General features: G+C 32.3%; 1 protein-coding gene across 2 annotated transcripts; it reads left to right on the forward strand.

The window, feature by feature from the left end:
- The first annotated feature begins 7,032 nt into the window (after positions 1-7,032).
- LOC104232510 (uncharacterized) lies at positions 7,033-11,697 on the forward strand. Of its 2 annotated transcripts, none has more exons than XM_009785734.2 (4): positions 7,033-7,834; positions 9,964-10,059; positions 10,221-10,288; positions 11,354-11,697. In XM_009785734.2, the coding sequence occupies exons 1-4, from the start codon at positions 7,199-7,201 to the stop codon at positions 11,472-11,474; spliced, it is 921 nt and encodes a 306-aa protein (XP_009784036.1). In that variant the 5' UTR covers positions 7,033-7,198; the 3' UTR covers positions 11,475-11,697. The 2 variants fall into 2 exon arrangements, with proteins under 2 accessions (XP_009784036.1, XP_070009946.1); XM_070153845.1 differs by having other exon boundaries at positions 7,059-7,834; positions 9,874-10,059.
- Positions 11,698-12,608: the final 911 nt, after the last annotated feature.

Here is a 12,608-nt window from a genome sequence, read left to right on the forward strand (position 1 = left end):
AATTACTTAGCAGGAATAAGTCTAAATCATGGGCACTATAATCTTAAATGCGAAATAAACGTGATAGAACAAGGAAAACCCTCCCAACTCAGCCCGAAATCGGGGTGTCACAAGTCATGAGCTACTACAGAGTTTACTAATATTTTACAAAGTCTGGAATTATCATAAATAACAAAGATAAGGGAGAAAACGGGGCTGCGGACGTCAACAGCTACCTCGTTACTCCTAGTCACCGCCTGGTCTGGAAAGAATCAGCGCTCAGGAGCGAACTCAGCTCTGCCTGTATCTGCACACATGGTGCAGGGAGTAATGTGAGTACTCCGACCCAGTGAGTAATAAAAATAAATAACGACTGAAAACATGAAATCTCATAACGGCACAATATAGCGCTATCCCAAGCAGTAAAATCAGTTATACAGTAAAATAGTGAGTATCAGATAATTCTTCTTTTAAAACAGTAAAGACAAATAATTTCCACAGTAAGGATAAATCAAAAGCTTGCCCCTCGGGCTCAATATGTAAATCTCAGTATAGTATCAGCCCCTCGGGCTCACTCCCAACTCACCAGCACACAACATCAGCCCCTCGGGCTCACTCCCAACTCACCACACACAAGCAACGGCCTCTCGGGCCCACTCCCAACTCACCTGGGTACCCTGCGCTCACTGGGGGTGTGTACAGACTCCGGAGGGGCTCCTACAGCCCAAGCGCAATATCAATAGGCCTGAAAGCCTTCACACATCACACACGAGGCCTGAAAGCCTCCTCATATAACACTCGAGGCCTGAAAGCCTCCTCACATCACTCAACATATCCTCACGTATGGCCCTCGGCCTCAATCAGTCCAGAAAATAATCATAAGCCTCTTGGGCATCAGTAAAACAATAGTGCTCAGCTCAACAACATTATAAATATCATTAAATCTCGAGTTGAGTATAAATGTAGCTGAGTTCACAAAATAATATAATTCAATTGGACTGAGTTCAAATAATATTTCAATTCGTGAGGAAAATAGTGATGTAAATTCACAAAAGATTTCAGATAATTGGCACGAAGCCCAAATATGGCAATAAGCCCAATCATAGTGAAAAACAATAAATCTTTATCAATTACGCGGTAAAAATATCAACTGGGATGGACCAAGTCACAATCCCCAATAGTAAATGACCCCGCGCTCGTCATACAACGCGTGTCTCATCTCAACATAGCAGTATGTTGTGCAATCCGGGGTTTCAAACCCTCAGTGCATCATTTAAAATCATTACTCACCTCAAGACGGTCCAACGTCTACTCCGCTATGCCCTTGCCTCTCGAATTTACCTCTTCGCGCATCGAATCTGGTCAAAACCACAACGAATACATTACAATAGGCTAAGGGAATATAACCCAATCGAAAAGACTCGAAAAATATCGAAATTCACGAAATTCGCAAAACCCGAGCCCCGGACCCACTTCTCGAAAAATTACGAAAGTCACATCACCGGATTCCTCGTCTCGCCACGAGTCCGTACATATAAAATTTACTAAAATCGGAGTTCAAATGACCCCTCAAATCTTCAAATCTTATTTTCAAATCCCTAGGCCTAAATCTTCAATTTACTCCTCAAAAACATGTAATCTAGTCGGATTATTCGATGATAATTCAATATTATGGAGTAGAAATAATCACAAGTGACTTACCTCAAGATTTCCCAAGATTTCTTGCTAAAAATCGCCCAAAATCCGAGCTTGGAAGTCAAAAAAAATGACCAAACTCGGACTGCTGGACATTAAATCTGTCCAGAAATTTTCGGTACTGTTCACGCAGGGGCACAGTTCATGCGCGTGAGGTCACTGTTCACTGTACACCCGCACGGTTACTGTTCACGCGCGGGTACTGTTCACTGCTGCAGAAAATACAGCAGCTTTTAAGAAATTTGCAGCACAACCATTTTTCACTAAAATGGCTCTAACTCCATCATACGAACTCGGAATTAGACGATTCTTGTTCCTATGAGTCACAAATAATAATACAAACACAACCCTTCAATCGAAACTTAATTCAGAGCTCGTTTTCCCAGTTCAATACCCATTTTGCTCGTTAAACAATTAACTCACATTTTACGTCAAAAACCCAATCGCGACTTGATGAAATTAAACCAAAATTTCCAGATCAGTCCTATAATTCATGATTTAAATTCTGGAAGTCTCGAAATCAAATTTGGATCTCTAGAACTAAAAATGAACCTTTAGATCATTACATTTATGCTCAAAACGGCAAAAATCTTCCAAAAATGACCCGTTGGGCATCCGAAACACACCCGAGGCCCCCGGGACCCCGACCAATAATACCAACCAGTCCCAAAATACATTACGGACTTGCTCGAGGCCTCAAATCACATCAAACAACGCTAAAATCATGAATCAACCTCCAATCCAAGTTTTATGAACTTTAGAATTTCCAACTTCTATTTCTGATGCCGAAACCTATCAAATCACGTCCGATTGACTTCAAAATTTGCACACAAGTCCAAAATGATATAACGAAGCTACAGAAATTCTCGGAATTCCATTCCGACCGTCGGATCAAAATTTCACCTATCAACCGGAAATCGCCAAAATGAGCTAATTTCTTCACCGGACCTCCAAAATTAATTCCGATTGCGCTCCTAGGCCTTAAATCATCCCCCGAAACTAACCAAATCATCGAAATTCAATTCCGAGCCCTCTAACTCACAAGTCAACGTCCGGTTGACTTTTCCAAACTAATTCTTCCTTAAAGAGACTAATTGTCCCATTTCATACCAAACTCGATCCGAATTGACTCAAATTCACCAAGTACACATGTTGAAACATGAATAAGCATTTAACGGGGGATACGGGATGAAAATACAGGAAACGACGGTTCGGGTCGTTACAAAGAGTTCCTGCAAATAGAACATATCCAGTTACTATTTAACTCATGGAATTTATCTTCGCATTGTGACAGCAAATGACAGATCACTGGACTATATTTATAGAGGTCATTTTATGTTGAAGTGAAGCCAAAGAAGGTTCAATATATTTATAGAGGTCATGGACTAAGCAATATAAACAGAAGGCTAGATTATTTAGAATTAGCTGGATTGCGAAACTTCTGGGGCAATAACAGGATCACTGTCTAATCTTTCTACATTTTTTAATATGGGGGGGGGGGTTGTTATATTGAAAGCATAAAGCAGGGAGGGTCCAGAATATGAGTTTTTAGATTCACCCCAATCATAAATTTGGGGCTAAAGTAAAATTAAGGCTGTTATAAAAGAATCCAACTAGGATGAATTAAAGGTATTGGAACAACATTCTTGAGAAGATAAGCATTTTTTTCACTTATTTCCCTTATATTTGTATCATTACTTCTACTTTGATCTTCTGATAAAGGACCAATGTAACCACTTGGACTTGAAGTTAGCTTGCCACATCTTAGTTAATTGGGGAAAAGCAAGGTATATGTATGCAGCTAAAAGAAAACATGTAAAATGAGAACAAAAGAGCTTTACCGATGAGAGCTTTACGAGCGTAGGTTTTTTGCCTTTGGAGAAGAGGCAAGATGATTTCAATTGTTTATGTGTTTCAGAACACCTTTTGGACGATCTATCTGCTTTTAAGATTAGGTTTTGGTTTGGGCTCAATTATTCTTTTATGGGCCAAACAAAAACAAATATTTACATGGGCTATAATACCAATTTAAAATATTATGCTATATAAAGAAATTATAATAAAAATTAAGAAATAATTATAACTTACATTCTAATAAATATTTTTATCTATCTAATATATAAAATATGTATACATGTAATGTCGGGTTGGTTTGGTTTCGGTTTGACTTTTTTTAGTTAATACCAAACCAACCCTATTGTGGTCGGGTTTTATTTTCCAATACCAAATCGAGTCAAACCAAACCACTAGTCGGGTTTTTTTTTCGGGTTGACTCGGATTTTCGGATTGGTGCGGGATATCGGTTTGATTTGTACACCCCTATCTAAGAGTACTAAACTTTGCACTTTGAAAATTTTTAACCAATATATACTTCTTTTAGGTTTAGGAAGGTTTTTTAGTTAATAAAATTTTGACAAATTACTTTTTTACAAATATATTAGGTAAAAATAACGTTTTGAACTCCTTTTTGGTTTAAGAGTCTTATTTTTTAACATAATCCTTTGTCGGTTTGAACTAGACACAATTTTATTTTATATAAATTCTTTTATGGTTTGAATTTGTGAAAGACCGAGAAGATTCAATACCTTGCTAATATGTTTCCGTTATTGTAACTATCATATTTTGATACATAAATTTTGAGTATTGCTTACAACCCACAATAAAAGACTATCAATGTTTTGAAAATAGTTTATCTATACATATATTATATATGCTACTAATATAATATAACGTGCTTCATTTAGTTTGTTATTCAAGTGATAACTCACTTGTCTTAGCATATTTGTTTAATTATAAATTAGCAATTGAGGAATGTGTTTACACAATTTTCAAACGTGATGAATTAAATTGTATGGGTAATAAAAAATAAAAAAAAAGGTGGTAGCCTAATTTCTTTGATTTTATAAAGTATAAGTAGATACTATGATAAAAAATAATTTATATAAAAGAAAATACGAATTTATTGTAAATAAAGAAAAATTTAATAACCCATAACGTTAGTTGGTTTAAGGTAAAATATTAGGAAATAATAAAAACTAATAATTTGAATTAACAAAAACTAAATTATTTCCTTTAATAGAACACATAATTGAATCTTTGAATTAAATAATTAGCAAGAACATCCAATTTTATTCTTTATCAAGTTCATCGTATTAATAAAATTAATTACTTGTCAAGTTGACTAAACTACTAAGGTACATAAATTATTTTCATAAAAAGAGCATTGACAATGAAAGAAATCAGAATATAAAGCCAAATTGATTATAGTATATTGTTGAGAGTTCAATTGGTAAAATTATAAATTTAAAATAATGAAATAAAATAGTAGAAGCCAAAATGTACCATAAATAAGTTTTTATTTTTATCTTTTTACTTTTTGCATTTCGTCCAACAAATGACAACATTTCGCTATGTTATATTTTTATATTAAGTTATTTGTTATAAATATTATCTCGGTATTAGTCATTTTTCTAATTTTACAATGTCACTATCAAAATTTTTAAAGTTAGGGTTAAAAATCAAAAGATTCAATTTTCAAATTATGTTATTAGAGACCCGCGATAAAAGTAATTATATGTTTTGTTTTCAGTATTATATTATTGAAGAAAAGCAATTCATAAGACATTCTCACATAAGTCCTTATAAATCTTAATGAGGCATCTCATAATTTTATGGACGATGTTTTTTTATTTATTGATCTAGCTAAATAAAAATAATATGCATCATTTAAAGATATTTTTTTATTTTATAATTTTATATAACTCAAACACATTATCTAATAATATTATATGGTTTTTTAAAGAAAATTATATTTTTATTGAAATGGATACATGCGCAAAGTGCGTACCTAAGACTAGTATATATATATATATAAATCTCTCTCAAAATAATATCCTACTACCCCACATTTGAATACTACACATATAGATAATGATCTCTTAATTATTATTTTTTTAGCGGTTGGGATTAATAATGTAGTTGAGAAATAAATGTAGATCTCTATCTTTTTGTTATGACCAACTATTTAAGAGATTACACTATGCACGGAGAAGTAAACGACCACTAACTTAAATAATATTTAAAATATATATATAATTTAGAGCATATATGCACTATAAATTTACCATTCGAGAATTAAAAACTTTTCGATTTCGTACTCTGGCACTCCTTAGATAGGATCATTCTTTATTTTGTCGTAGTTTATCTTTTGAACTTCGAGGTCACTTGAAAAGAATTGTGATTATGCAATTATTATGAGCAATTCACAATCTAGTTTCACATCATCCAAAATATCTTTGTTGTATATAATAAAAAATTACTCAATACTTAAGTCACAACAAACTACAGAGCTTAAAAAAGAGAGAAGATAAAGGAGAATCAAACAAAGGCTCAAGGTTCATATTTACCTAATCCAAATCTAGAAATCTTTAAATATTGCCATTCTGTTTGTTTTCAAAAATTTGCATTATAGTGGAGATTTTGGCTTCACTCAAAAAGTGATTAAAAAGCGATTAATTTATACACACTTACCATATAATTTTTTTGTATTTTACTATAGTTGTTGATATATTGTAACAAGGGGTTCACCGGTCGGTACGGTATTTAGACATTTCAGTTCCGTATTTTTAGTATTCAGTTTCTTAAAGTGCTATACCAATACCATACCTAATTAAATTCGGTATAATTTGATTTTTCTCCTTTCCATTTCAGTTTATTCGGTCTGATAACTTCGGTTTGTTCGGCTCGAATATTGAGTAATGCATAAAGCCATAGACTGTAAAAAAAATTAAGTAAGCTATGGACAAATACGAAAGTAAAAATATTACTATAATATAATGTTAAAAAAAAAGAGATGAAAACTAAAAATGTTAAACCTAGACGGGAGAAAAGTTGAAATGTAAGTAGGCAATCAAAGAAAAGGTTGAAAGGCAAGTATCTTGGAAAAAAAGGGTGGTAAAGGTTAAAGAGAACTTTAAAAATAACGAAAAGTAAAACTTGAATATTTATGTTATAATCAATAATAATTGTATTGTATAATTTAGTATGTATTTCGGTATTTTATTTTTGAATACCAAATAGCATACCTAATATCAATATTTTTTAAAAACTTAAACCAAATATCGAATATTAAATACAAAAAAGTTTGATTTTGATAATTTACCAAATTATGCACGGCCTTAATTGTAACAAGTAACCAGTCTTACTTTAAAGTTACTAAATTTACCATGAACAGTTTACCTTGTAATTATGTTTTAGATGATTGATAGTATAATTTTTTTTAATTATCAAAGTATATAAAAGTTAAACTCAAATTTAAAAAAGAGAGGGCGAAAGAGAGAAGAAAAAAAAGACAAATTTATTTCTTAGATTTTTTGGAGAAAGTTAAAGAAAAATGTTCTTAAACAAAACATAACGCTCCGCATTCCTTACCCTTTCCCTCCACGGCCTAACAACTCCAACTATTTTTCCCCATTTACTCTTCCAGCAAGTACACTTCAAAAAACTTAACACTACCAACAAAATAATGTTTTCTTGGCTGAGCCCAGTTGCCTTATACGGTGGCTTCCTCCGCCGTTGCATCACCGGCGCCGGCCTAATTTCGCAATCCATGCAAATCGACGACGAAACCACCATCCATTTTTGGGGTCCAAAACCAATTACTACCCCATCATCAGAACCCCCAAAACCATCACTTATCTTAATTCACGGCTTTGGTCCTCACGGCGTTTGGCAATGGCGTCCACAGATAACGTTCTTCTCTAACGATTTCGACATATACATTCCTAACCTCGTATTCTTCGGCCGTTCTACGACCAAATCCTCCGACCGGTCCGAGGTTTTTCAAGCAACTTGTGTTATTAAACTCCTCGAGAAAATTGGAGTTGAAAAATGTTCGGTTATTGGGACTAGTTATGGTGGTTTTGTAGCGTATCACATGGCGAAAACGTGGCCGGAAAAGGTGGAAAAGGTAATTATAGCAAGTTCAGGGGTTAATATGAAGAAAACAGATAACGGTGAGTTACTGAAGAGGGCTAAAGTTGAAAAGATTGAGGATTTGCTTTTGCCGGCGACGGCGAGTCAGCTCCGGACGTTGATTTCTTTGTCTACTCACCGGCGTCCGCCGTATATGCCGGACTTCTTGTTCAATGATTTCATCAACGTAAGTTTATTACTGCTTATTTTAACTTTTATATAAATTACGCGAATTTTTACCCTATCAAATAGTAACATAATTACATGTAGTTATCTGGAGATTAATTAGCAAGTTGAAAAATAATTTGCTATATACTTACCCCAAAAAAGATAATCTGCTATAACATGTTAAAAAATATTCTGAATCAATATTTATAAGTTAAATTCATTGCTCCCACTGCCCAAATTCTCCTGTTATTTGATTAATTTTCTGAGTTTCTTTTAATTACCAATTGTTGGATTAAAATTTGACGTGAAATTTTGCATTTGAAATACTTTCGCTTACTAATTAATCGCATGAAAATATTAGTAATAGATGCTGAAATTATTTCACTTTTGGATATTATAAAAAGTATTTCTAAGTATTATCAATTTTTTTTTGTTTAATTAACTCTTAAAAAGCATAAGGTGGTGAATTTTTTGGGATAGTGTGAGTAATCTTTAACCTTTTTCTTTGTGCGCAAAGATTGAGTGTAAAGTTCTGCATAGGTTAATATTGATTTATTTTTAGTACTTTTCTTTTCATATTTCCTTTTTTTTCCTCCTTTGGTCAGAATAATAAAATAAAATAAAAAATACTAATATAGGAATTTGATTTTATTTTCCTTATGTTTTAACTATAGTTTTGCAATTAAATATTGGGAAAATGCTTAGAAACAACTAAACAAGGCACGAGTTCGTTCTTAAGATTTAGGTACATTATTTAGAACTATTGAGAATCATAGATTGACGAAAATGCTTTAACTTTTTCCTGATAATCATTGATGGGTACTGCTGAACGTGTCAGCTATTTCCATTCTTGCATAATTAAGGATTTTAAGGATAATTTATAAATAATCAATCTTGTCATTTAGCGAATATAACGTAATCTAGCGGAAAGAATTAGCAGTTGAAATATAATTAATTAGAACGAAAAGACTCTTAACAAATGATCTTTTGTATAATAATAGTACTTGCCTTTCCTTTAAAAGAAAAGACAGATAGAAGAAATGTGCCTGAAAATTTTAATTATAATTGTATCTATCAAGAAGTTTAGGCAAAAGTTCTAGTTTGGTAGGTACAACTGTTTTATTTAGCATTTTTCCAGGACCACTTTGAAAAGTAATTAAATTGAAAAGAGCATAGCACCTATCATCTTAATTGGAACACCAATTAAATGCATACACTATTGATTCCAAGAATATGCTAAGCTACATTCAACTTTTACCTGAACAACTGCATCATTACTTTTCTGGAAGATTTGGGATAGTAGGGGAAAAGAAGAGAAAATTAAAAGAAAATATTAGGTTGTGTTTGGTATTAGGAAATTATTTTTCAAGAAAAATATTTTTCTTTCAAAACAAGGAAGATGACTTTTCTCGCTTATTTTTCCTAATGTATTCTCCGTTCATCAATATCAATTAAACATCAGAAAATATTTTTAGAAAAATATTTATTTCTCATGAAAAATGACTTCCCTTATACCAAACACCGTCAAAGAGAAATGATCAGTTTAGCAAATGTCTTCTCTTAGCTTGTTTGGTATGCAAAAAGATTCATACTATGTCATGGTCAATTGACTATGTTATGTACATTAGATATAGATGTGTTTAAGTATTTAATACAGAAATGTGCATTTTCTTTTTAAAAAATTCGTATATTTCGAAAATTTTGCATGAAATACTCCACCCATTTTGCCATTAGGGTATGTCAAGACAAATGCATGATCCGTAAAACATGAGTTCCAAAATTTTATAGATGAAATTAGTGGCCTCCAAAGGAAAGGTATATTTTGTTTCAGATTTCTTTCTAGGTTGTTTTGGCAAAGTAAACACGAATAGGAAAATGTTACTCCATCTCTTTCCTTCCTTATAAATAACTAGGCAAAACTCTATTGATATTTGCAACCAGTAACGAAGCCAGAAATTTCTTCAAGAGTATTTAAACTTGAACGAAGTAAAAAAAAATTCCAACAAATGGTGCTCAATATATGTTATATAGGCTAAAACCCAATATTTGATCATACAGTATAATTTTCCAACGAAGGGTGGTCAATTACCGATTGTAGCTTCGCCCCTGCAACTAAAATTAAAGCTAAGTTGCCAATGCTGGATGCAGAAATTATATGTTGAAAACAGGAAGGAGAAGCTGGAATTGTTAAAAGGAATAAGCCTTGGAAGAGATGACACAGTAGATATAACTCCACTTCAACAGGTATACATATACATCTTTATTAGTTAACCTTACCTATTAATTAATTAATTCATCCGTAAAGAAAAACTTTGGTTTTCTCTGAAAATGCCAAGTGATTATATTGTGTATTTTTTTTCCCTTGAAACAATTCTCGTGTAACATTTATAGCCTTATTGGTGTAGGAAGTATTGATAGTGTGGGGAGAGTATGATCAGATATTTCTACTGGAGAAGGCAACTGAACTCAAGAAGTATGTACTTTCTCTATCAACTCATCAACCACTTCATGCTATTATATTATCTTGATATTGATATACATCATGGCTATTGTATGAAAATAATAAATGCATTATTAATATACAATAAACAATGGCGTATCATTATTGTCTATAACTTATTTATCACCATTACTAGTATACGGTATAGAGTTGAGGTGGTGCAAATCATAAACAAGGTGTGGGTGGGGGAAGGGGGGGGGGGTAAAACAAATTATTTGAAAATTAGGAGGGAAGTGTAGGGAGCGGGTTAAGCGAAAATTTAAAGAATAATAATATGTTAAACTCGTCAACTTTAGCTAAATACGGAGTATAATATAATAGTGGTAAAAAGGAAAAAGAAATACATGAGAAATTAAGCTTAAACTGAGACAGGGTGGGAAGATCAAATTAAACAAAGCAGAGATCATTAATTTTGAGCAAATTCAACAATTTAATCAGATTGTTGCACTCCATCGTTCTTTTGCTACAGTGAAGTGCAAGAATCAAAAATGGAGACAGATTATCTATATTTTCAGGTTTTAAAGCCTAATTTTGCAAAATGCATGCAATAATATATCCAATATAACAGATGCATTTTGACTTCACAACCTCTCTGAAATAAGTTGAATTCTTTGCTTTTTTTCTTGTCTAATGGTTAAAATTTTGGATGAAATGTGCTTAAATGGAGCGACATTTACAATGACGATTCAATTGGTATCCTAGCTTGCCTGGGATCAAAGCATAGCGTTTGTTTTCTTGTTTAATAAGTTTTTCTTGACCCTCGACAGTAAATATGTGTTTCTACCAAGAGAATTGCGTTGAAACCTAGCTTTGATGGCTTTAGAGGTGTGGTGTTTTTTAGATATTGCAACCAAAAATAAAATCACAGGATGTCAATTTTAGATATTCCAATGAACTTTTAATTTTTTTTTAAACTGTTATATTAAAATCTTTTGTCTGTTAGTAACTAGTACTTACTACACAAGTAATATTAGCTATTTGTGTAAAAAGTTTTGCATGACAATGATAAAACTTACTATCTTTGATTCATAAATGCAGGTTTATGGGAGAGAAGGCTAGATTGGAAATCATTAAGAATGCCTCTCATGTACCCCAACTAGAACAGGGAGGGAAGTTCAATAAAATTGTTAAGAATTTCTTGTGTGGTTCAGATGATTAAATGTATTAGGCTGGTTCCCTAATTCTTGCTTTATCGTATTTTCCTTTTCATACAAGGTCAAGTACTAATTGAGAAGATTTCTTGCTTTTCCGCACTAAATTGAGGAGATATATAGTAGTATATTTTGCAGGTTTACAATGTTATGTAAATAAGTCTAACTTATCTCGTTTTGTATTCGTTTATTTGATACAAACATTATGTGCAAGTAAATTTTTTCTTGGTATGGTACGTGACTTATCGTAAGAAATTCCTTTGACGAAATATACATGATTTACTTGATTTGAGGAAGGTCCTTTTCTGAGCGTGATACCATTTGATGAGTGAACATAGCATGAAAAGTGACGACTGTCATATTTTTATAATCATACAAATGTTATTAATGTTAAAGACTACAATTTTCGTAAGACTTATAGCCACACATTTAAGTACAAGTTTTAAAAAAGTTTCTTTCTTTCTTGAATTTCATGCTGAATCAACTATGCCGAATAAATTCCACTGAGGGAATAATACCTCCATGCATAATTTATCTTCTCAAATCTCAATATTGCAATTGTATTTATAATCCTTCTCTCTCTCGGATAAACAAAACTAATAACCTCCAAAAAGGTGATACAAATTTTTATATCTAGCTAATTAAGTACTTACTAAATGGAGTTTTGATAACTAACCAAAACAGAAGAATTTAAACATGTGCTTACTTTGATTATGTTGCTTACATAAGGTTGAAAATATTCATTATTATATGAAGGACCTATAGTGGCGTTAGAACGTGATCTCAGCTGGAAAGATTGAAGACTCGCTGTGTTTAGGGTTAGTGCACTAGGTAACATAATATGAATTGGACTTATTTATTTAGTTTAGTGATATCGAACAAAAATTAAAGAATAGTTCAAAATTTAGTTTGAGTGACAAAACATCACATTAGAATTTAGAATTTGAATTCTTAAAAGTTCTGAAAAATATTCAATAAATTAAAGCCGAATACTTTAGACGCAATTACTTCATCTTACTTATCTTTGACCAAACCGACACAAATGTATGAAGTGGAGTTGCTCAGTTCCAATGTTAAAGAAAAAAGGAACATATTTGTCTCTTTCAGCCTTATTTTATAAGGATCTACTATAACAGGAAAAA

Source organism: Nicotiana sylvestris, chromosome 8, assembly GCF_000393655.2.
Source record: "Nicotiana sylvestris chromosome 8, ASM39365v2, whole genome shotgun sequence".
Taxonomy (NCBI): Eukaryota; Viridiplantae; Streptophyta; class Magnoliopsida; order Solanales; family Solanaceae; genus Nicotiana; species Nicotiana sylvestris.